The sequence below is a fragment of the Cebidichthys violaceus genome, unplaced genomic scaffold, assembly GCF_023349555.1.
Source record: "Cebidichthys violaceus isolate CVI_PGR_0920_01 unplaced genomic scaffold, fCebVio1.0.p SCAF_39, whole genome shotgun sequence".
Lineage (NCBI taxonomy): Eukaryota > Metazoa > Chordata > Actinopteri > Perciformes > Stichaeidae > Cebidichthys > Cebidichthys violaceus.
In genome coordinates this window covers 2,486,897-2,511,649 of record NW_027176583.1, presented here as the reverse complement: position 1 = coordinate 2,511,649, position 24,753 = coordinate 2,486,897, and the positions used below count along the sequence as shown (strand labels likewise).

At 43.5% G+C, this 24,753-nt stretch overlaps 1 protein-coding gene across 2 annotated transcripts in view; it reads right to left on the bottom strand.

The window, feature by feature from the left end:
- Positions 1-13: 13 nt before the first annotated feature.
- LOC137884575 (leucine zipper protein 1-like) overlaps positions 14-24,753 on the bottom strand; it is a 39,235-nt gene continuing 14,495 nt past the window's right edge. The window contains exons 2-8 of one of the 2 annotated variants that reach the window (XM_068726418.1): positions 23,078-23,136; positions 12,072-12,427; positions 9,654-11,943; positions 8,705-9,297; positions 8,399-8,578; positions 2,300-2,584; positions 14-1,563 (exon numbers count right to left, since the gene is read on the bottom strand). In XM_068726418.1, the coding sequence (XP_068582519.1) occupies positions 2,342-2,584; positions 8,399-8,578; positions 8,705-9,297; positions 9,654-11,943; positions 12,072-12,203 (3,438 nt within the window). In that variant the 5' untranslated portion in view covers positions 12,204-12,427; positions 23,078-23,136 and the 3' untranslated portion in view covers positions 14-1,563; positions 2,300-2,341. The remainder of the gene's footprint in view (positions 1,564-2,299; positions 2,585-8,398; positions 8,579-8,704; positions 9,298-9,653; positions 11,944-12,071; positions 12,428-23,077; positions 23,137-24,753) is intronic. The other variant, XM_068726419.1, reaches the window with a different exon arrangement.

The window sequence follows — 24,753 nt, the reverse complement described above, 5'->3', positions numbered from 1 at the left end:
TGTTGATATTTTATGATGTAACAAAATAATACACCTGTACAGAAATAAGAAATGGAGATAAGCTGGGACAATTCGCACGGCGAACCCAGTCACATACAAGCTGAACTGTTAGTTCCTTGTGATTAGGAGTCTCGTGTCTTCCTATGACTGGCTGGCATGTAGACCAGTATTTACAGCAGCACTGAAAAAATGTCCACATTGCCAGGCCAGGTTTGCTGGTAATCCGAAGTCCAATGATCAGTTAAAAGAGAAGCTCCTCTTTTGCTATGGCTCTCTAAAAATACATGAAGGAGGACAATTGCAAGAGCTGTAAAACAAAGCACCATGGAAATTGTAGCATGGTTTGAGGTTATAAACAATACCCCCCCAACCCCCCCAATTATTCTTTTTTTCTACATGTGCATTGCATTTCACTGCGTGCAAACTACAATTTTCTTGATATGGTTGAGCAGAAAGAGAAAGGATAATGCAGAACAGGAAGCGAATTACAAAGAATCTAAATAACTGGTGAAAATGGCAAAAAGCATAAATAAGGTCCCGGCCTGTCAGAATTCATCTGTGTATGTGTGTGTGTGTGTGTGTGTGTGTGTGTGTGTGTGTGTGTGTGTGTGTGTGTGTGTGTGTGTGTGCGCGCGCGCTCCTTAAATGAAGCCCACCAACAATCCTTTAGGCAAAGTACATGCTGAGTCACAATCTTTCAAGTGCTCTTCATTTATTACTTCGAAACATGCAAATGTTCACTCAACATCTAAGACCCCAAATTAAATCCAGTTTTGAGGCCACATGCCAGAAAGTGGTGACATGGGTTAAAAATGAACCAAAAATTTTAAATGTGCATGTGTTTGTATGGTTTTGTGTATTTATGTGTGAGAAAAATCGTAAAGCGCACACACGGACTCAGCAAAGACAATAATTCGCTTCCTGTTTTTGGTCACATTACAAAGTTAAAGATCTATTAGTTTGTGAAGAACTCTGCATGAAGATCCAGCTCTGTGAGATGAAGACTCATCTTAAACATTGTACTGCTGTTGATTGAAGATTGTTTTGTTTTTTTTGTTTTTTTTTCAGAGATGGAGAAAGGTTGAAATTCTGACGCAGAAGCGATATATCCAGCTCCATTGAGGTCACTGTAATGGTCCTTCCTATAAATCTCTTTAAACCATTTCTGGCACGCAGAAAAATCCCCAGCCGTCCACAACATGCCAGCCTCTCCCTTGTCAAGTTTCGAGATTACACTATAATACATCCAACACGAGAAGCAGAAGAGGATACATGGGCTGGTGAGGCGACCTCCAAAACACTGTACAGGCACTGTCTTTCCATTTATGCCTCTTTTGGGACAGAGAAAGTTCCGGATAGGAAGAGCTGTTCACGTCTCAGCACACACTCGGGGTCAGAGTAAGGATGTCAGGTCTGTGGTTTGTTGTACTATGTGGCTGCAACTGCTAGTTTTCTTTTCTTTGCTATAAAAGCTGTAGATGTTGACTTTTGGAGATGGAAGCCATTAGTTGATGGGAGACTGATGTTTGGCCCTTCTTGTGCCTTTGAGAGCTTGATGGAGTGCTGTCAAGAAAAAAAAATGAAGACAAAGATCTTGCTTAAACCTTCATTATTTTAACACAACTATTCATCTTCTTTTGACATGATTGGTCCATAATTTCCAAATAATTTCCAAAAAAGTGTGCCAGAAAGAACAAAGTAATTTGGTACTAATTAAGCTTCATTGGTACACTTACCAATGAAAATCTATTTCCAGAAAACCTCAAGTGTTTTAATCAGCTGAACATACTGGTATACAAGTATGTAACATGTATGAAAAATACCTTTTCTGAAAAGTGAATAATTTTTCAAATGGAGCTTTTCTTTAAAAAAACAACAACAACCTTAAAATGTCTCCTAATTTGTGCTTAAGTACATCATTCTTCCCAGGAAACTGCTGAGGAATCAGGAAAATATTCAGAATTATTAACAATTCAGGATTTCTCTCTCACGCATGCTTCCAGGTTTAGCTACAGCACAGTTCACCTGGAAGTGCCTTGCTCGTGGACCCCTCAGCAGGGTGGATGCTAACTGTTACATGCAGGGAAGCTGGGGCTTCCCACTGGGGGTCACTCTACTCATTAAACCACTGCACTGCTGCGCTGGGAAATGTGCTACAGCAGTGTCAGGTTAGCTTAATACTGCATTCGATTTGAAACCTCATTAGGAGATGTGACGTCATTCCAAAAGGGGTAGGGGTTAAGATCACTTTAATTAATGAGTTTCAGGGGACAAAAGAAAAGACCCTGTCCTCTCCTACCTGTCCTCTTGCTATAGAAGTGCTGCTAAGACCCCAGCTGGTCTAATGATGCTCAGAGTGACGATGACTCCATGGTCGGCTCCCCGCTCCACTCCTCCCTTCAGCTCTGGCCCCTGACCCTTGTCCCCGACTGGACCACAGGTCCCCTCTGGAGGAGGCCCCCGCCGTCTTGGACGCCCGGTCACTAGAGCTCCCCAGGTGATGAGAGTCGCTGCTGGGTATCTGCCGTCTCCAGGAGGCTGGACTGTCGCTCGGGTTTGGACTGGGCTCTGCGCTATCAGCAGCCTGGAAAGGTTAGAAAACTTGATAAAGACAAATCTTGTTCCCTTTCAGAATTGGCAGCAGCAGCAAGTTTAAGACGTGGGTTGGTTTGGCATTTGCATTGTCAGAAACACGAACATTACAACAGAGGTCAATTCCTTCAATCCCATATTCTGGAGTTGTGTTAGGAGCTCTGGGCATTTTGTTTGGACTTTTGCATTATGCAGGCATTAAATATATGCTGTTTATGTTAACTGGTGTGTGACAGGGAAAGACTGCCATGTGGACTTCTGCCAAGGGAAAAATCCCCAACCAAAAACCCCAAACATACCCCAAGCTGAGAGATTTATAATTTGGTGGGCTGACTAGAAAACAAACCCAACGTTACTAGTCTGTGGTGGCTACAGCGGCACGTCCCCTCTCATAACCTCAGCAACCCTGCTCGGAGAAAGCGAGAGTTAGATGACGATGCAGTTCCTAAAGCACACAGAAACAGCACCCCGCTCCTGTAATTTCAGCTTGAAAAAAAGCACCATAATTAGTGACATTTGGTGGGTTGGAGTTGGCTTCTGATGCAGTTTTAGAATGCTTTCTCACTAATTGGCTTTAATGGTGCCCTGCTGGACTGCCTTTCTCGGTCTCCAGGGGTAACAGACAGGAAATCAGTCACCAGCGATCCCTGCCAAGTAGGCGTGTTCAGTGTGGTCACTTCCTGCTCCAGTCACCGAAGGGAGGAAACGGCAGAGTGGCATATTCTCCTTCTATGGTAAGCCACAGCTGCAAGACCGGGGGCTTTTACAAGGTTGCCAAGTAATGCACTTCCAGTGTTCCTCCTACAATCAACAGGAGGCTTGTGCTTTGTTCAACATATTGTAATAGGCTTAAAATAACTAAAGTAAAGACACCTGACAATAAAGATTTGGCATTTTATTAAAAAAGAAAAGGCTTGAAAATGATGAAGTGTAACGCTCAATAGAACCAAAACATCTTTTAAAAGATGTGTGGCTTCAGTCGAGGGAAAATTAGTAACTTGTGTGTGTGTGTGTGTGTGTGTGTGTGTGTGTGTGGGTGTGCGCGCCAACGGAGAGCTTTTTCCTCATGTGGCTGAAAGTTAATTTAAGAAAATATCTGGGCAAGAGCAACGTCAGCCTGTAATAAATGCTGTTAAGTAAGTTGATGTGCCACAGCAGAGGAAATCTACTGGAACAGCAAGTGCTGCTGTCATCACAGACCCGCTCCAGCTCACACCTGAAGGCCTTCAGCTTGGAAAACCCGCTTTTATAGGCCGCTATAATCAGAAACGTTAAATCATGTCTGGCAGCACAGCGTGATAACTTGACACCATAAAAAACAGAAAAGATAGGACGAAGAAAAGCCAACTTTGTATGTCAAATGAAAAGGTTACTCATGTTCTGTGATATTTATCATATCTGTAAAAATGTTGCGTTGTGGGCTGGTCTATTCTTTAGCGAGTCTGTCTAAGCTAAGCGAACCAACTGCAGATTCATATTTACCGTAGAGACATCGGAGTGGTATCAATCTTCTCGTCTAACAAGTTTTCAAAGATGTCAAACTATTCCTATAGGGTGTTTTAGGCTTTTTCGGGTATACATACTTTTATGAGAAAAGAAGGCTCTTTGTTAGGATCATCAATACAGTTTCCAAGAGTTTACTTTGAAAACCAAAAGGACACTGTGAGAAAGCTCTTCTTTCTAATGCAAAGTGAAGGCCAGCAGATTTAAGAAGTAATACACGTAGCGTGTCAGAGCGTCTGCAGAAGAAATTATATCCCTACTTTAAATCTGTCTGCCCTTGGTCTCTCGCCCAATTCTAAAGGAATGGGGATGTCTTGCCAACCCAAACTCTTAAATCACCTCTCCAGCAAGACAACACTCTTGACACTCCAGGTGAAATGTTTCAGAAAAAGGTAAAAATGTGTGTTTGATTTTCCCCGGTGATGATCTGTTTATTGGTTATGATTTATAAAAGCCATTCTTTTATAGCTTTTCATGGGGCGTTTGTACAGTGTCTGTTGTTTGATGCTCTACAACTCTTATTCCAGAGGGATTTTTCTGCACGGGTCAGATCAGGCGAATGGTGAGTAGTAGACTAGCCAGGATCCCACACTTTACCTTGCTGCCGCTGGTTTTTGACTCAACAAAGGATGTTTGGGTATCTCGTTCATCGGCCATATCGGCCCCGCTGTCCTCAGCCAAACATAAGTTCACGGTTCATTCATGTCCAGGCTGAGGTTTCCTACAGCTACAGTGGGGAGGAATCACTACAGCACTGTTCTGCTCTGTTCTGTGGAGTGACTGCTACAGAAAGCAAGCACCATTTAACACTGACCTGTTAGGTTTATTCATATCTTTACGCGTGTTTTGGACCAAGTCCTGTATGGTAAACTTTGTGCCAATCCATCAATCCATAAAAAAAACTAAACTAAAATATCACTGTCATGGTGGTGCTATAGTTAAATTGAGGGGATCAACAAAGTCAGTGGGCTTCATCCTCTGGACGCCATTAATGTCTGCATAAAATGGCGGTTGTTGATATAGTTTGTTCTGGACCAATGTGGTCAACCGAATCCACAGAGCCGGGCCACTTGAGTGGGAAAAACGTTGCAAACATTGGTTTGGACAAACCAGAGGCAACAGTCAAGGTTAAACAGCAGCCATTGATTTGGATCATGATGACAACAAAAATGACCTTTCATTAGATGAAAAGATGTCGTTCTCTGTGCGCTAGAGGTTTGAAAAAATGGCATCCAAATAATTTATACATGAGGTTCACGAAAGAAAGCTAATCAATAAGCTGTCAGTTTTCCCAGATCGCTCCAGGGTGCTTAAAGGAACTGGGAGTGTTGTCTCCTCCTTAATGACTATTTATTGATCGCTGATTTTCAGTCTGCACTACTCTGATCACTGGGAAGCCTTTGATGTAAATGCTTACAAAAGACATGTAGGTCATGTAGACAGGAGATATATTTTAATCTCTAGCAAAGATATACATTTTTCAACCAATCTTTTAATATTAAAAGAGAATTTAAGAGTAAATGTCTAAAATTACAACATCATATATAAACGTGTGGAACTTTGGTGAATGAAGCCTGAGCCAAAGGAGAATGGAAGGACGTTAACGACATTCCCCTTCCATTAATAGCCCACATGCCTCCATCTACAAACGTGAACACAAACCTCTTCTATCAACTTTTGACACAGCAATCACAAACTAATCCCAACCTCCCTCTGTCCCAACTACAGCTGTAGTTATCCAAACCTCTTGGGAATGGATGCTGTTCAGACCACTGAAATGTTCTTAGAATCCAAACCAAAAATTATCAGCTGTGCTCCAAGACATGCTTTGAAGCATAATTATGGATTGAAGTATGTTGGGTTTTTTTTGCACACAGCAATTTTTCTTCATAATTGCTATCCAAACAGAGTGACCAGTTCATCCATTAAATATCAAGATGAACGTGGTTTGAAAGTACCGCAGTGTCAACTAAGTGGGTTTGGGAAATTTCCATAGCATAGTGCACAACTGACAAAAAAAGGTCACTCCTGATTTACCACATCCGAGACAGGACAGGGACTCAGGGCTTTAGGATAACCAGGGCTATCAAGCATGAGTGTTGTGGGACAGGGTCTGAAAAAGCGCTGGGGTCAAGGCCATGTAGTAGAACTGATGCGGGCACTGACCCCGACAGAGCTTCTCAAATACACGACTTGAAGCCACTTTGCTCATGTCAGGGCTTGCATGACATTAAATAAGTGGGCAGGGAGGCGTCAGAAATAAAAACAAAGCTGATTTCATTGAGCCCATTGAGGCTAATAAGAGGGAGGGGCCCTGTAGGCAATTACAGCTCTAACGTCATGTTAGCTGATGTGTTTTTTTTATGTAATGGATCTTCTGGCTGTAGATGAAAGACCCAAACGGTGTTCATCATCTTTGTTGTGACTGGAACATAGTGGTGTGTGACGGATGCTCACATTAAACTAGATTTTAACATGTTAAAAGGTTCTCAATACGATATTCAGAGCAGAGGGATTGCCTCCACACAGCTCTCAACATGGTGACGGCTGAGCAGGCGGCTAGCAACTAATGGTGCCAACAGCAAGAACAGCGCAAACTACGGCAAGGTAACAGTGCTAACTTTAGGGGAAAACAGTAGTCGGGCATTATGCTTGTGAAAAAAGCCGTGGGTCGGGACGTCATAATTCAATATTACCTTTTTAGCACTTGATAGTTGACACATACCAAAAAAAAAGAAAAAAGAGTTGATGGTCAGCCTTAGGGAAAGTTCTCAGAGGAAGAGAACCCATGAAGCCTAAAAGCACTGCCCAGCTTTGGTGCAGAACACAACCACGACCCTGCAACCTCCTCAAGTCCTGGTCCTGACCTGGTCAATATCCCTTCAATACGCTACTTCTAAAAGAATACCCCATAGAGCATGACGGCTATAAAAATGATGACGTTGTGGTATACCCAGGTGGCAACCTCCAGTTAAATCTTATCTTATCTTCTACAGGCAATCTCTGTGTGCTGTGTATATATACAGTATATGTAAGACAAAGACAGTTTAAATGAAGGTAAAGCTAATGTGAGCAAACATGATGGATGAGACAGCAGACACTTTGCATGTATGTGTTGGTCTCCTTGGCAACATCCAGTTTATTTATAGGGGAAAACACAGAGATTTTACCCAAAGGCCTCTAGTCCAGCATAGTTTGTCAAACTGACAGACTGATGTTATTGTAGCCATGGAGCCCACTCTGTAAGCAGTACTACGGCCATTTGACAATATATTATATACCAATAGACAAGTTAATACTGTAGCCCATTAGTAGTTTTCACCTCATCTTTTAAAGACTTGTATAAACTTTCACACTCCATTAATGAAATTGTAGCTATGCACATAATCTTACATGTTAACAGATAGGCACACATGCATGAAATTAGTGGGCTCAATCTGTGTCTTTATAATTAATTGTTTATAATGTAGGGCCACAAAAGTGTTGAAGTCATATGGCAGATCGTGATTACATTACATTTTCCCGTACTAAAAGAAAACCAGAAGCCTAAAATATAAGCTCTTACACAGTAACAGGTGAAAGATTCATGTATGTGGATCAATACACAAACACACAGTAATCCAATGTATGCAAGTGGGGGTGAGCAACAGGTTTTTTTGTAATGTTTGTGTAGAATAGCCTGGCAGGGGCACAGACTGTGGTGGCACATTTAAATGAAAGCCATTTTCTTCCCTCTTTTCCCCCTGTTAAGGTCTTTTTCATTTCCATCCTCCCTCTTTTTTATTTTGTCCCACCCTTTTCTCTTTGTGCTTACTGGGGCAGCAGGAGTGGGGCCTACAGAACTGCTGTGCTAAGCTTGAAGTCGCAGAGCCTGGCGTCAGGGAAAAATACAAGCTGAGCTCTCATGCAAAGTGGACACACCAGGAGCTCAGCGCTGTGGTTGTACTTTCTGGACTTTTATCTGCAAGACAACCATTTGCAGAGTGGTACGCATAAGGCCTTCACCTGCGTAGCAATGCAGGGTATTTTAGAAGACACATTATGCAGCAATAGTGCCGTCACATGTTTGTTTAATGCCAGAAAAGTTTGAGAAATTTAAAGCAGACACAAGAACAAATTTTCCAAGAAGGGAGGAATTAAATTTGAAGTGATTGAGTTACTTTAAGTGAGTTGTCCTTCCACATTGTCAAAACACTAAACACTCAAAGTATGTAAAATTACCAGCCATATTTTGAAAAAAAATAAAAGAACACATCTTATGAGAGCACAAAAGTGTCACAAAAACTAAAGTGCGTCGTCCTACCGGTGGTTGTTGTGTGTAGGGTCGGCCCCAGGACTGAGCGGTAACAGGTGCGTGGGGAACGGTCCTTCCCAGACCTCTTGCTTCCGTGGTGGGAGACTGTGAGCATTTGCCTCTGCGAAGCACAGGGTCCTCGACCTCTCTGGTATTAGTGACCACACTGTTGATCCTACGCATGTACACCTGGCACAGGAAGCAACACAAAGAGCAACATTATGCAACTATTAAGTAGTTCATATCCTCCAATTTATTATTAACTTTGTGTAAAGAACATACTCATTTGTCTCATACATTTGTTCTTTAGCTCACCTCTGCAGGGGACGGCTTGACTCCCCTCTGTGCCTCAGCATTCCCACCAGCTCCTGTTCCGCTGTTTATTGTTTCTTCTGTGTCAAAGGTGGTTGCCCGGTAAGCCCTCCATGTTGTTGCGACCTCTGCTTCATCCTCAGACCCCCCATCAGTCATGGTCCTTGCACCTCCTCTTCCTCGGCCCGTCTCATCCGCTGACACAGTGCCCCGGTTCTTCCAGGTGCTTCTCACGGTCACATTCTTCGAGTCTGGTAAACTGTCTTCTTGGGAGTGCTGGCCTTGTCTTTGGTGTCTCCAGCTGGTGACCGTGGTGGTGCTGCTGCTGCTGCTGCTTTCGAAGCCTGACTCTGTGTCGTTGAAGTCTGCAGAAGTGGTGTCCATGGACTGGAGGCTGAAGTTGCCGCGCTGGCAGCACAGGTGGCTGGTGGTGGTCTCCACTCTGGAAGTGTTGTGGTGTTTGGACCTTGATGAGGAATCACTGTGGTCGTCTACTATGCAGTCCTGGTCTTGGCACGACCGCAAGGTGATCTCACTTTTGGGAATGGAGATCTCATACGGGACGGAGATGCTGCCATGGTGCTCACTGCTGGGGCCTGGCAATGAATAAAAGTATATCCAATATTTTCCAACCAAAACATTTTATAGTTGCAACAAGCTGACAGTAAGAGTAACAAGACAGTAATGCAGCTGCTACAGCTAGATGGTGAACATTGTAAACGTTATACCTGCTAAACATCAGCATGCTAGCATCGTCACTGTGAGCATGATAGCATGCTGACATTACCATTTAGCTCAAAGCACATCTTGAATACAGCCTCACAGAACTGCTAACCTGGCTGTAGACTTTTAAGTCTTGCATTTTTACACCTCATGTTCAAATAGTTAAAATAAATTGTATCATAGCACCTGCACTGATAAAAACATGACTGCCAACCTTTACCGTTCTTACCTATGAGGATGTTACTAGTGGAGGTGTGGCGTTCTTTGATCGGCATGGGCTCACTGGACACACTGCTGCTGCGACTGCTTGTTCTTGAAGAGCTTGGGTCATTGGGGTAGATGGTTATACTACTGGTCATTTTACTAGTGGTGGTCACGATAGGTTTGGTGGAGATTTTGGGTTTGCCATTTGTAGGCAAAGGTTCTGAAATCATCACTTCCTTCCTGTCGATCTCTACGATCGCAGGCTTGATGACAGCTTTTGACCTCAGAGCCTCGCGTGGGCTGCACACTCGCTGGATCTCGATTTCCGATGCAGTGTGTGTGGGCCCCTGTTGGCCTCCCTCAGCTAACAGTGTTCTGTTGTGGAGCTCTTCATCAAACGAGCTCCTGGAAGAAGAACCCTCTGAATGTGAGTCATGGACATGGGGGTATCTAGGATATCTGGAGGTTGCAGTCCTACTGCTTACAGTTGAAGTAGTCGTCTCAGTTACAGGCTCTGGTTCAGAGGGCCTTGAACCAGTAGATTCTGTTTCAGAGGCAGATGAATGACCTTCTGACCCCTGGTCGTTGGGCAACAGTGGAGTGACGGGGGATCTGAAGGCTGCGTAGGCTCCATTGGCTTTGGACAGGGTAGGGGCGACAGATACAGAGACAGATTCATGAACTTGGTCTGTTGATTCCTGATCTGAGGCGGACGCTGTGTCCTTCTCTAAAGCAGATATACTGTTGATGATACTTGAACTGTCAGGCACTACATCAGAGTTGTTTGATTCACTATCACTACCTACGTATAGTTTTGAAAACGTTTCTACTCTGCCCTTTTTATTATCCCCATCAGTCTGTTTGTGAGCCGTCCTCAGTGGCTTCTGGTCATTAGCTGCTGGAGGGTAGCGGCTAAGAACAGGCGCTTTCTTAATCTCACTCAAGGATGCGTTTACAGAGCAGGGAGTGGCTCCTCTCGTCTTTTCCTCACTGCCTCGTCTTGTGTCTCTTGTTCTGTTATCAGAAGAAATCGCAGTAGCTGGGGTTTTGGGTGTCCTTCTACTCTTATGCGCAGGACTCAGGGCTCTCCTCACAGACTTGGGAGAGCTCTCCTCTGAGTGGTTGGGATCTTTGCTCCTCAGCTTTGTCTCTTTCTTATGTTGAGGAGAGAGCTCCCTGTTTCTGTGTTTGGGGGAACTCGGCTCTGAGACGGTTGCAGCACTCCTATATTTGGGCTTCTCTTGTCTGAAACATCCCTTCACAATAATCTCTTCATTCTCAGCTTTGCCATTCTCCAGGACTTTAGCAGGGCTTTTTGGGCAAATGTTGGTGCTTACATTGCCGTGTTTATCCACATTACTGGTTCCATTTCTTCCAATTCCACCTTTCCCGCACAGCTGCGTCCTGAGCTGTTCCACCTGCTCGTTCAGTTGGCGAGCACGGTTTCGTTCCATCTGGAACTTCTCATGAAGTTCGCCATTTTTGGACTCTGAACTCTTTAGATCTTCCTCCACTATCTCCAGCTGTTTAAGGCGATTCTTCAGTCTCTCTACTTCCTGTGTCAGTTCCTTTACTTTGTTGTCCTCATCATGCGAGCCTTCAAGACCGCTGTTCTTCTCATTCTCAGATTTGTTCACAAGACCGATGTTGTCATCAGCCAGCTTCAAGTACTCAAGGCTCTTCTTGCGTCCAGCCAGTTTACCCGTGAGGAGCCCTGTGGATGAAAGCTCATCCTCAATTCGTGACCTCATGAAATCTGCACGACCGGGGTCTGCAGACAGGCTAAGGCAATTCTTCTGGTGCTCCAATTTTTCTGTCAGCTTCAGAATGATCTTCTCGTCCTCCCTCTGTTTCTCTAGTAGCCTCTTACGCTCACTCATAAAGGTTTGGGTGAATCCTTTGAGTTTCTCAAGATCCATAGCCAAAGCCTGCTCTGCTTTCTCCAGCTTTGTCTCAGAGCCCTCCACCTCCTTCAGACGGGCTTTGAGGGCCTCCAACTCTGACGAGAGCTTCTTGGTCAAGTTCTTTTCCTCATTCAGGCTCAGGCAGAGCTGGCTGCAGTCAGACTTGCTTTTCCCAAAAGCTTCTTCCAGTTTCTCCAGTTCTGCCATCCTCCGTTGTAGACGTTCAATCTCGGCTTTTAGCTCCTTCGTCAGGCTTTCCTCTTCTTCCAGTTTCTCTCTGACTGTGCGGCAGAGATCCTCAGCTTTGCGTACCTCCTCATCCTTCCCCTGGATCTTTAGGAGACGTTTCCTAAGGTCCTCCACGTCTCCAAGCAGGGATGAGTTGCTGCCTTCTCCCTGGATGACTCTGTCCTGTAGAAGAGAGAGAGAGACAGTGTTCAACCATTCATTAATCTATTCATGTAGTGAATATCTATTCCACTCATTGCTTCTGATATGCACACACAAACAAACACTGTCTGAAGTCAACCAGTGCTCACCTGCAGGTCAAGTAGCTCATCCTCCGACTTCTGCAGCTTGTTGGTTGCTTCTTCCAGTTCATCCAGTCTTCGGCCGAGGTTCTGTAGCTTGTGCCGCAGGTGGCGATGTGTCACGTCTTTATGGTCAGACATGGCTACAAAATTATTTGCGTTTTATCTGTTGTGTTTGCTTTGTTGTTCAGATTATTTGATGACAATGTTTTGGGAGGTCCACATTTGTGTGGAAGTGTTATCAAGTCCTTTCTTGGGGAAAATACTCTTTTTTTTTTCTTTTTTTTCCCAGCGTTCTGTCCGTCACTGTCGCTTTAAGACTTTGAAGTTCACTCAGAGTGGCGTTTAGCAGACAAATCTGTCATCTGTAGGAGGGAGAGAGGAAATAACACTTTGTCATTGACAAATAAGGAATGACTGTCATTTGCATTCTCAAAACATAGCTTAGTTAGTGAGGAAAACGATCAGAACAGTCACATTTTACACTTTTATATTACAATAAAAACACTCACACACAATTTGTCACAAACAGAAACTGGCTAAATTGTATAACAATTACAAATGACAAGTAGTATTAAGTGGACATAATATGAACACTGCACCTCTCTTTCCACTGAACCGCCATACATTTCACCTTGCCTGTCCCTTGAAGGAGATGGAGGTGGCACTGATTACATGTTATGTGTGAGTATGGGGCTTTCAACATGCCTGCACAGGCTTGAACACACAGACACACACGCACACACTTTGTAGTCTCCCTGCTGCTGTTGTATCCAACATCGAATTATGCTTGCTTGCTTGCTTCTGCTGACAGCAGCATATCTCAATAACACAGACCTCCTTCACATCCCCCCATTTGCACACATACACTGCTGTCACCGTGGCAACCATGACATCACAGGCCCCTCACAACACTACAGTCATGGTCACATGGGACATTACATTACATTACGGTCATTTAGCAGATGCTTTTATCCAAAGCGACTTACAATTCAGTATCTACACACGGACGGATGTGATGATGAAGGAAAAGTGTTTCACTCCTCGACAGAGACCATTAGGTCTGTGTCGCACTCGTGCGCGCACACACACACACACACACACACACACACACACACACACACACACACACACACACACACACACACACACACACACACACACACACACACACACACACACACACACGTAATATCGATCTGTTGGCCCAGCATGCAGCATATCTGATGAGAACAAAGATTACACCGCAGCATGGCCTCCATAAATCTACCAGCTGAAGCTGTCGTCTCATGCATGATTCAGGTAGTGTGCTTTCCTGGATCCCATTACTCCCCTATTCCCTTCATTCTGGTGAGCTTCCCCCACTGACCACGCAGGAAAATCGACCCGAGGGTAGGACGTAACATCTGCACACATCATCACTTATCGACCCCCTGACAAGCGGCTCCATGCCTCCTCTTTCCCTTAATCTACAGCACCGTGTTCAAAGATTGCCTCTCTGAAGCTACAAACCACTACATTTAAAGACTGTAGTTTTCCTTTACATTAAATAACTTTTACTGCTGCAACCAATGCAGTAAAGTCTTTTTTATCTATGTGCGTACATGGTATTCGACAAGGTATAACTTGCCATTATGGTTTACTCCAGCACAGTTTCAAATATTTTCAATCGTTTCATTTGGTGTAAGAAGCCCAAACCACTTTTCCCACAATTCGTTAAATGTCTTGTTGAACATAAACCAAGGCAATACGCTTTGAAAGTCAATATGGCAACGATTACTTTAAAAAAAGGCACAATGTGAACTCAAAGCGTTTAGCTGTAGCGTTTTAATTATTCTTTACTTTCATGAGGTCTAGTGGTTTGGTAATCTTCTCAGTGAGTACAAGACTTTGAGGAAATACTGCAAAGTACACAGACTTAAGAGGGGAAAAGACAAATTGGGAAAAATGTGGGAGAGAAAACTGCAAGCCTTGCTGTCGACTTGAATGCCAAAACACCTTAGTCAATAAAGTCATTTTTCGGGTTGCATAGCGTTGTCCAGCTGTGGCTTGTTAAGCGAGTTGTACACCAATTTTTCTCTGTTGTCTTGAGGTGGTCGCTGTGATCCAAACCTGTCCTGACTGATCCTGTTCCAGCAGAGTCCAAAAAAAAACTATGAAAAATTCCCATGTATCTATTAAAAGCAGAGAAGGCTCACTAGCTCACCTAGCTACAGTTCAATTCTTCATGAGAGCATTTCACACTGCACTAAGCAGCCATGTTACCAGTGAAAAGGTTAAGAGAATAACTAACTGTTCTGACCCACTCAATAATAATAATAATAATAATAATAATAATAATAATAATAATAATAAGTTCAGACTTCATTATCTTCCCTATAACAGATTCCTTATTATCTTGCTGTTGGGTTTTGGGCCCCTACATCATTTCTGAAATTCAACAACTCAGACAGCCGCTCTGGTTGGGCCTCATCCTGGTTAATAATGGCGTTTCTCTAGGTCCAGCTACTCCTGTCTTGGCAGGCTGCCTACCTCTCCTTTCATTCTCCCTTTATTTCTTTGCCAGCTCTCTACCTCCCACCCTCATCTCTCCCCTCCATCTCTCTCAGACACGCACAACAGCACGGCCAAGTAGGCGCTTTAAAGGGGCGGCGGTGCGTGCAAAGCGACTCTGGCAAGGGCCCCGCCTCTGCCAAACCAATCAACATACCTGATTCACTTATCGCAAGGGCTGGGGCCTCAATAGCTACATTGGGGATAAGACAGGAGGCGGGAATAGATGGATGCTGAGTGAGATGGAATGGAGGAGAGAAGTAACGAGAAGATGCAGGGCGGTAGAGGAAAAAGGAGGGACGAAAGATTAGAGCTGAAAGAATGATGGAGTGGAAATCAGAGTCTTATTTAGTCTTGGAACATGAATTTCTTCAATTTAGGACCACGACCCACATAGATAGGTGGTCATGAACCCTAATATTCCTTTGATTTATTATTCATCTTCAAGGCTGTGGAACGAAAAGCAAAATGTGAGAAGGTGTTTGGCCAATAACAAGTTAAAAAATGTGGAGAAACGGAGGGAAGAAAGTGTGGTCGGAGGGGATCTACTCAAATTGAACGGTTTCATTTTTTGTGTGTCGTTTGACAATTATAGAACACCTGGAAGGGAGTAGGAGCTGCGAGGCAGAGGAACTGACCCCTTTTTTACGCAGACAAATTCCTCATGATGGACTAACCAGGGCACTGCAGTCCCTCGCTCTGCCTCGTCTGCTCTTAACCAGGCCACTGACGGCTCTCCAAAACCCTCTCTCTGCAGAAGCCCATTCCTAAGCAGGGCACTGTCTGGGTTTCATGGCAAGGGCCCAGGGAGTACATACAAATGTTTCTGAGATTTTGCTTTAGTCTGTTCTGAGCATCAACTGGATCAGGACAATTTGGAGTCCAGATTTTATATCAGTCAAAGAAATTTCATCGAACGCATTCCTGCGATCGTCTTTGCCACGTAAGGCGATACAGCATCTGTCACTAAACTCAACCCCATAAAAATGAAAGAGAACACTGAAAACAGCTTAAACCCAACTGCTCAGTCCAGCCTTGTATGACTTTGGCACCTTCTACTTTCTTAAATCGGCAGCAAGAGTGTAAACGTGTAAGGTATGTAACAGCTTCTGCAATGTTCACATATGTGCCACCTTCAGAAAGTGATACAACTGGAGTTTAAGGTTTTATGTTTCACATTTTAAATGTATGGGTTTTGTTGCTGGTAACTGGAGCATATTTTCTGGGGTACTGGAAAAAGTACAAACACAGGCTAACCACATCTATTAAAAAAAAGCTGTAGCTGAAACAATCTGCAGGTGCAAGTTTTACTTAACTGCAGCAGCCATTATTTTAGTAGGGAGCAACATCAACATGCCTACATCTGCAGGTCTAAACTGGTTCTGCTATTGCGTCCATTTGCTGTAGGTGGCGTAGGCTGGCATATGTGAAAACTGGTCACACAAAGACTGGGGGAGCTGTGCTCTAGCCTGCTAAAAGTAAATTAGGCAGTTGCACACAAACTGGGGACGCGCAGGCGCACGCACGCACGCACGCACGCACGCACACACACACACACACACACACACACACACACACACACACACACACACACACACACACACACACACACACACACACACACACACACACACACACACACACACACACACACACACACACAAACCAAGGTTACAATCATCCACCATATCATTAAGGCTTTAGCCACTCTCTTCCTGTTGCCTTGAGTACATTCTGTTCTCTCCATGAAAGAGAGAAGGAAAAGAAAGGAAAAAAATCCCCCTTTCTCTTGCACTTGACATTGGAACTTCTGGGTTTGAAACTCTTCTGCCTCATAAACGGTAGTTAATAAAGGGCCCCGGTCCAATCAAAATGCCTCAACCACAACTTCATGTAGGGGGTTATTGCCAGCGTGCATATGTGAATGTGTGACAAATACTTTCTGTGTGTGTGTGTGTGTGTGTGTGTGTGTGTGTGTGTGTGTGTGTGTGTGTGTGTGTGTGTGTGTGTGTGTGTGTGTGTGGAGCGACGACTGCAGTGGATGGATGCTGGCGCAGCACTGGAAGCCACAAGATGGTGGAGACCTGATGCTTGGCCTGCATTTTCCCCTTTTCCAAGAAAGAGAAAACCGGCATCCCATAATGTTCGGTTTGTCATTTCCTGTACTGTCATGTTCCTTTTTACTTTCACCCTTTCAGTTTTGCCCCGCTTCTGGAAAAATGGTAAAGAAGTGAAAGGCAGTGTTGCATTTCATCAGACAAATGGATCAGGAACTCCGGTCATGCAGCGTATTCATCAGACAAATGGGATGGGAACATGGATTTTTCCTTAAGATACTGGGTGAAATTACCATTTACACTATAAGTATTGAAATATAGTAAATAGTGGGTGAAAAATATGTCGTCAAAAAAATAGATGTATTTATGGGAGAGGACACTGAAGTTAACCACGGTACCACTATAGGAAAGCAGGTGCTTTCTGTTTGTCAGGGCAACATCACTAAATGTTAAGATATTCATTAGTGACTTGATTTCCTTTTTCTTCTCTCCCACCAGTAATTTCTCCACTTAAAAAATGGAGTGAAAGCCGAATAAAAATCGAGTTGATACATCACAGTTTCGCTCCATTACTCTTAAGGGTCTTTCCTCCACGGCCTGGCTGCCAATGACTGGAAAAGCTCAGCATGGACACTTAGCTTCGTTTCAGTTGGGATTTCCTTTCATTTGTTAACAGTCTGAACTCATTGAGCAATTTATGAGAAACAGTGCCTCTTTAATGGTTTTGAACGCGGGAGTCTCAACGCCAAAATAACAGAGAGAGAAGGGAGAAAAACGGTATGGAAGTTTGTGCCTGCATTGAAAATAACTGTTAGTTGCAGTCCCACTAAAGGTCCCCAGGATGTTCTAACATCAAGGTAACACCTGTAAGTTGTAAGAAGGTGGATAGTGTGCACAGCCCATAGCACTGTAAGGAGAGACTTACAGTGTGTGACCTGTGCACACTGATTCTACACATGCACTACATGTTTGGCGTCTCTGTTTATGACCTAGTTAAAGACGTAACTTCGAGGATGTTGAATCAAACTCAAAGCCCCTCAGAGCTTCTCGGCTCCTGATCTTGGTGGCATAACAGTAAAGTAGAGCATGTTCTTGATCAGCGCTACACACAGGATTACATCCAACATTCACTGTTGCTGGACCAAGAAGCAGAGCAGGGGAAGGATATTAGATGCTCTATTTTTAAAAAAAGCAGCCAAGGAGATGTGGCGCAACTGATATGCAATGAGTTCTGATGGACTCACAGAATATCACACAGACGGATGCTCACCATTTCAATGCCAGCAACTCTCTGTTTAATGCACATCATTGGGCTATCACCTCTGTACATAGTAACATACATTCTCTATACATTGCACTGCCATTGCAAATTCCTTGGACAATATTGAATTACTCTAAGTTTATCATTATGCATTAACACCAATGTAATTTCCTTGTACGCAAAAACCTACTTGGCTATAAACCTGTTTCTGATTCTGATCCTAAACAATCCCCCAAAATGGCACACATTATTTGTAGCGTATAAAGTTATTGGCATGGCAGGTGATACTGTAGATTACTTGCTTATCTCAGGCCTGTTTTGTTCAATTATCGATCAATAAGTCTTGATTAATTATATGAAAAAATTATTCTCGTCTTCTTTGACTTTCAGTCCAAAACCCAAAGATGCTGTTTGAAATTGTATGAAACTGAATATAGCAGCAAATATTTTTGAAGTGAATTTCTGCTTATAAAAATAATTATTGACTAAGAATTTCAGCTCCAGTGTCAATATGTCAGTGTAAATACCAAAGGTGATCCAGCTGCAATCACAATCAGCTCTTTGCAGGAGAAAAAATGTTCAGTCATAAAAGATATATCAGCAAAAACATATGTGTCCATTCTCAGACCATTACTAAAATGTCCACTCGCTGACTGTCTAAAATCACAATTGCAATAAATAATACAAAACCTATATGTATTTAAATGAATGAGAATATGTGGGGCTCACTATTGATTTAAACACAGATTTATGTCCTGTGTGACTTGCCGTCATGTTTCCATGAAATATTTCTGAACTCTATTCCAGCATGCCCTCAGCCTGCTGCCCTCTGAATTTGGGGTCAGAGGTCACTGACACTGTAAACATGAACGCTTCTCACAAGACACCGTGAACAGGAGCGAGGCCCCGATTAGGAGAGCAGATTGTGTCGTTTTGTATTGCAGCTAAGCCGAGCCAAACTAAGCTAAACTGCATCAGCGTGAACACAATGTGGGGAACGAGAATGCAGTTTGGCTGCTAACTGGTGTGCTTTTTGTACGGATAACAAAAGACACATGGTTACTTCAAATATGGGAGAGACAAAGGAATGTTAATAATCAGTAGTTTGAAAAAGACCAAAAAACTGACAAATGAGTTACTGAAGGATTTAACGTACAGTAAATGATCAGAATGTAACGAGTGAGTAATGAATACAAGTCATGTGTCCTTAAAAAAAAGAGTAATTCAAGAATAATATTTGTCAAGGCTATGCATTAAGATTTTAATAATACCAGACCTTAAGGGTCAGTAAACGCTGCTGGCGTCTGCATGTTTTTTTTTTAGTAAGTGTGTGTGATTTGCTATCATGTGGACTGAAACCACGGGAAGTCCCAGTTGTGAAGTAATAGACAGGAAGACTCCAGCAGGAGACGTAAATGTCCAACCACACTGGGACATTCATATGAGCTGTGATTAGATATCGTGAACAGAGAAGAGAGTCAGAGGGGAAAGAAAACATCCCAAAGCAACATCTCTGCTCTGCAGAAGAAACTCTCTGAGATTTCTGTCAGGACCAACACCAGCGGCCGATTGAAGCCGAGCGTAACAGCAGCTCAAACACTCTCAGGTGTCGGCAGACGTCAGCAAAAACTTGAAATGATTTAATGAGTGTTCTCACACACACACACACACACACACACACACACACACACACACACACACACACACACACACACACACACACACACACACACACACACACACACTGAGGAGCTGCTCGTGAAGGAATGTGTGTATTACCGTTTCACGACGATAAGAGAAAATGAAAACATCAGAACATGATGACACTTGCAGTCAGTGTGTGTCTGTGTGAATAAGAATGAGTCAGGCGAACAAAGAATGAGGTGAGGCAGACAGACAAAAGTTAAGAGAGCATGAGAGCGATACCATCTGATTTATTCTCATTCACTACCTCCACCCTAGAGTCTACTAGTAGTTTGTTTGACAATTAGCCGAGTGTCATTGATCTGGTTCAAGAATGTCATTACATTGCTGGATGTGATCAAAAATGCTTTCCTTTCAAGCTGCTGAAGTCATTTGCTTTAATTTGCATTCAACCATTCAGTCAGTCTACTTATAAAGGATAAGTTAAAAGCAAAATATCTTGTTTTTGTTTTTTACTGATGCTTCTTGTAATTTGCACTATCCCCTTTGCAATTAACAGGATAATTGTGAATATCGCAGCGAGTGACTTGAAATAGCTGTCTAGCTCGCAATCATGGTAAATAACTGAAAATAGAAAAATACAAGAATTGTCATGTCAGACAGGATAATGTTGCTATTCTTTATTCATGCAGGGGAACCTTATGATTCATGATTGCCTTCTTTAAGAGTTCTAAGCATATTTGATGATTATTGTTCCAGGCCTGACCACCACCTTATTACCATTCATCCTTTTCTTTCCCGACACTCTCTATTTCTCTCCTGCTATCCATCAGTCTCAGTATCTGTCATCCCTCTTTAGTGTGACCTCTATGAAACTGTCGATTCATAGACACATCAATAGCTCTTAACATACAGCTCTTCTACCTCCTGCTCATTCACTGCTTTCCCATCCTAGCACACACACACACACACACACACACACACACACACACACACACACACACACACACACACACACACACACACACACACACACACACACACACACACACACACACACACACACACACACACACACAGCTTGGTTGGCAGAGCTTGGCAGTGCTTCATCAGCCTGAGCCTTGGCATTAGCTGCCTACTGCGGCTGAATGGAGACCTCAGTGGTTCTCTGATGAGGAAGAAACAGAGCAGAGAGAGAGAGAGGCAGAGAGAGAGAGAGAGAGAGAGAGAGAGAGAAAGAGAGAGGCAGAGAGAGAGGCAGAGAGAGAGAGAGAGAGAGAGAGAGAGACTGAAAAGCTTAGACGGGACAAGTGCATGTAATGTGCGTGCTAAGCAAAGATATCTAGAGATAAAAACAGAGAAGGAAGAGAGAGAGAGAGGGTGAGATGACTCCACAGTGTGCAGAGCAGGTAGCTGCCAGAGTGGATTACTGCAGTAGGAATGCAGCACTGGCTGCAGGATGGAGGGAGGGATGATATGAGACCAACAGAGCAGGAGGTACAATGATGAAGCTGTATACCGGAGGAGAGATACTGAATCATACAGTTATTGTCCTAGTACTGAAAGTAAACAAAAGTATCTAGACCGTAAAGGTATGTCAAGGAGAAAACAACTGCAGCGCTGCTTATTACATTTCACATGAAGCATGTACAAATGTGCTCACACACACACACACACACACACACACACACACACACACACACACACACACACACACGATCATTTTAATTACATAAATCTGCACGTTTCTGAATAAATATCCCATGAAAGAATCAGGCAGTTTGAAAGAAGAGCAACAGCCAACACAGCGGAACGAAGAAGAGGAAGTGTGCCACCAGGAGCATCAACAAAAGTAAATCATCATAAAACGTTCACTTATTAACATTTTATATCTTGTTTGTTTGGGTAAAAACGACCTTCGGACTTGATGCTAAGCTAAGTTGACCGTCTCCTTGCTCAAGCTCCACAGTACAGCCATAAGTGGAATCCATCTTTTCATCCAACTCTTGGCAAGAAAGCTAATAACGGTTTCTTAACTGCATTATGCACAGTTAATGACATCCACTTTGGAAAGAATCCTGCTCCTGATTATTAAAAACCTAAAACGGGATGTGCCATTTAAAGTAGCAGGACACTGACACGAGAAGCTCCTTTTCCTGTTTCACTGTCGGTTTTCAGGGTCTTTGTCAGATCCGGACTATTTAGAATGAATTTAGCTCGAGCAGGATGTGAACTAGCATCCGGCATAATAAACGCATGTAAATGCAGCTCTGTGAGGACGCACAGAGCACGCCTTGGCCACATATTGACCTTACACTGTCGTGTGAGCAGACAGCTGCAGACATGGTAAGACAGTGACACATGCACCGTCTCTGCTGACTAAATCTGGCCTGAGCGCTGTGAACGCACTGACCCATACGTTACAGAATACATACAGTACTGTGTATACGTATGTGTGCCACTCCTGTGTGACTTCAGGCTACAGGGAAGGAAGTGCGGCGCCGGCGTTTGTGCCCAACGGGAAACAGACTTACAAAGAGCAGAGGAGGGGCGGAAGAGGAGGGCAGGAGGGGAGGGGAGGGGAGGGGGGGGGGGTGAGCAGAGGAGGAGGCTGAGAAGAACAAGGAGTGAGGTGGAGAAGTGAAGGAAGAGGGAGAAAAAAAAGGGGGTGGAGCCAGAGGAAACATTTGAAATTCAGAACATTATTGATGCTGTGAATCGATTGTGTGGCTGGCCAACACTCCTCACACAAATAGCTATACTAAGGAATCTCTAGGTTTCAGAAAGTCGTGCTTTTCTTTGTAATTTTGTCTCCGACAGCATTAAATGTCACTAAAAGAAAAAGGGACAGCAGGACATCAATACATTTAGGAACATTTCATCATTTTGGAAAACGGACTTCCTTTTTAAGTTAAATAAAAAGACCTACACACTCATGTCTGTGTGTTGGAGCGCTGAGGTAATTAGCTTAGCTTAGCATTATGCTCTGCTTTTTCCCCCCTGCTACTGGACGCATGGGGAAACAGCTGGCCCGGCTATCTTTTAAGTAAAAAAAAAAAAACTATTTAAAAAAACAACCGTTTGGAAAAAAAGTACAGTCACTTCTTCTGTACAGAGGAAACAAACAGGACACAACATGTGAGCTTTAGGTGCTGGTAGGCGTATTTTGTCTTGCTGCGCCCTGTTTCCAGTCTTTATGTTAAGCTAAGCTAATCACCTCCATACTGAACACAGAGGGTGTATCAATCATATTAACTCAACAAAACCAACCAACCAAATGTTTCCAAAAATGTTTAACTATTCTTTTGTGTGGGGCATAAAATACAATTGTGTTGATTAAAGCACATAGATCAAACCCCGCATTAGGGTAATATGTTGTTATATATAAATCATTCATTTAAGCTGTTTTATTTAAATTAAATTTGATGACTTTCGTTGACACCCCAAATATGAGCAGAAATAAATCGACATTCACCATAGCACAGGGAGGCGTAACTTACATTTTAGATGCATCTTTCTGTCTGTCGCACGTTAAGCTCCTCTTCCCAAAGTCTCCATCCTGTGGTTAAAGACAAACAAGCTCAAGCTTAGTAAAAGTGGACTCGCTGGTCGTCATAATATCCAGACGCACACAGTCATGCCATCTTTCACCATTGTTATGTTTGGCAGCTGGCAAGGCCCCGAGCCTGCGGCCGGGCCTACAATGCAGTCACTGTGGGGGAGATCGTTCACAGTCAAGCTAACGGGCTAAAGAATGAGCTAACTGCTCAGATATGGGACGCATTCGGGCGGCTTTGCAATAGACTCATGCCTGAGCAGACAAGCAGTGTTTGGCCACGACAACAGAAGGCCCTATTCAGTTCTCTGGGGAGGCACACAAACACACACGCACCATTATCATAATCATCATCATCCTAGAAGCTCTCATCTGCTTCAAAACATGTGCATGGTTACACACACACACACACACACACACACACACACACACACACACACACACACACACACACACACACACACACACACACACACACACACACACACACACAGAGAGAAAACAACCCAGACTTGGAGCATTCCACTACAGTAGCATTCCATATGTTTGGTTAAGCGCAGAGAATCCAGATTTAAGACTGAAGTCTGGACTGAATTTAAAGGATGAGAGAGGGAAGTAGAGGGAGGGGGAGAAATGAGGAAGAGGAGGGGGAGAGGCTGAAGAAGACGAAAAAAAGGGAACATTCCTGTGAACTGTAGGCAGCAGCAGGACACTCTACAGAAACATTGAACATTACATAGAACACACATTAAAGAACTACGTCACACTACAGCTCCAAACTCAATGTACCGAGGAAGACTGTGTGACATGTTTAAAAGCTTCAGAACAAGCAAGTAAGTCGGACTTGAGTTGACATTGTTTTGTCACCTGTATATTGACTTTTACCATAACATAGAAAATGGGGGGAAGAGATGTGGAAAAACTGTCATGAAAGCATATGGGGCCGCAGCTAACAATAATGTTGTTGTTGACTAGTCTCCTGATTTGATGAATCGCTTGTTCCATAAAATGCCAGAAAATAGTAGAATATGCAGTAAAAATGTTTTCCTCATGTGAAGTAACATGTTGACATGTTACACAAGGCTCTTTGCTTCGCCATAAAGGTGGTGTCTTCAAATCGATTGTTTTGTCAAACAGTCCCAAACTCCACAAAAAGACTCAAAATAATCTTTAAGTCCTCACATTGGAGCAGCTGGAACATGACTTTAAAGATTATTCTGTTGTCAGAACGGTTGCTGATTCATTTCCTGACAGCAGAGGCGAGTGACGCGCTCAAAGACACTTCGATCATGGAAGTAGCTGCTGATTGACAGAAACAACCGGTCTCTGAGCTGCTCCTGCCACTCTGAACTCCCGTCTGTGTCATCCTTTCTGTTTGTTGCCACAACATGGCTCTTCACAGGAAGGAGACAGCCCTGATGCTCTGCACTCAGCTCGCTCACGTTGGATTCAGGAGGGACGCGCCATGACACCGACACACAGGTTCTGCTGAATCATCCGATGTTCTCGGGCTATGCGAACGCACTTCTACACTGCACTAAACCAAATGTGTAATTGTGCAGACTGCAAAGCCAGATTTTTTGTGATCAATAAACATTTTGATGAAAATATGTGATTTCA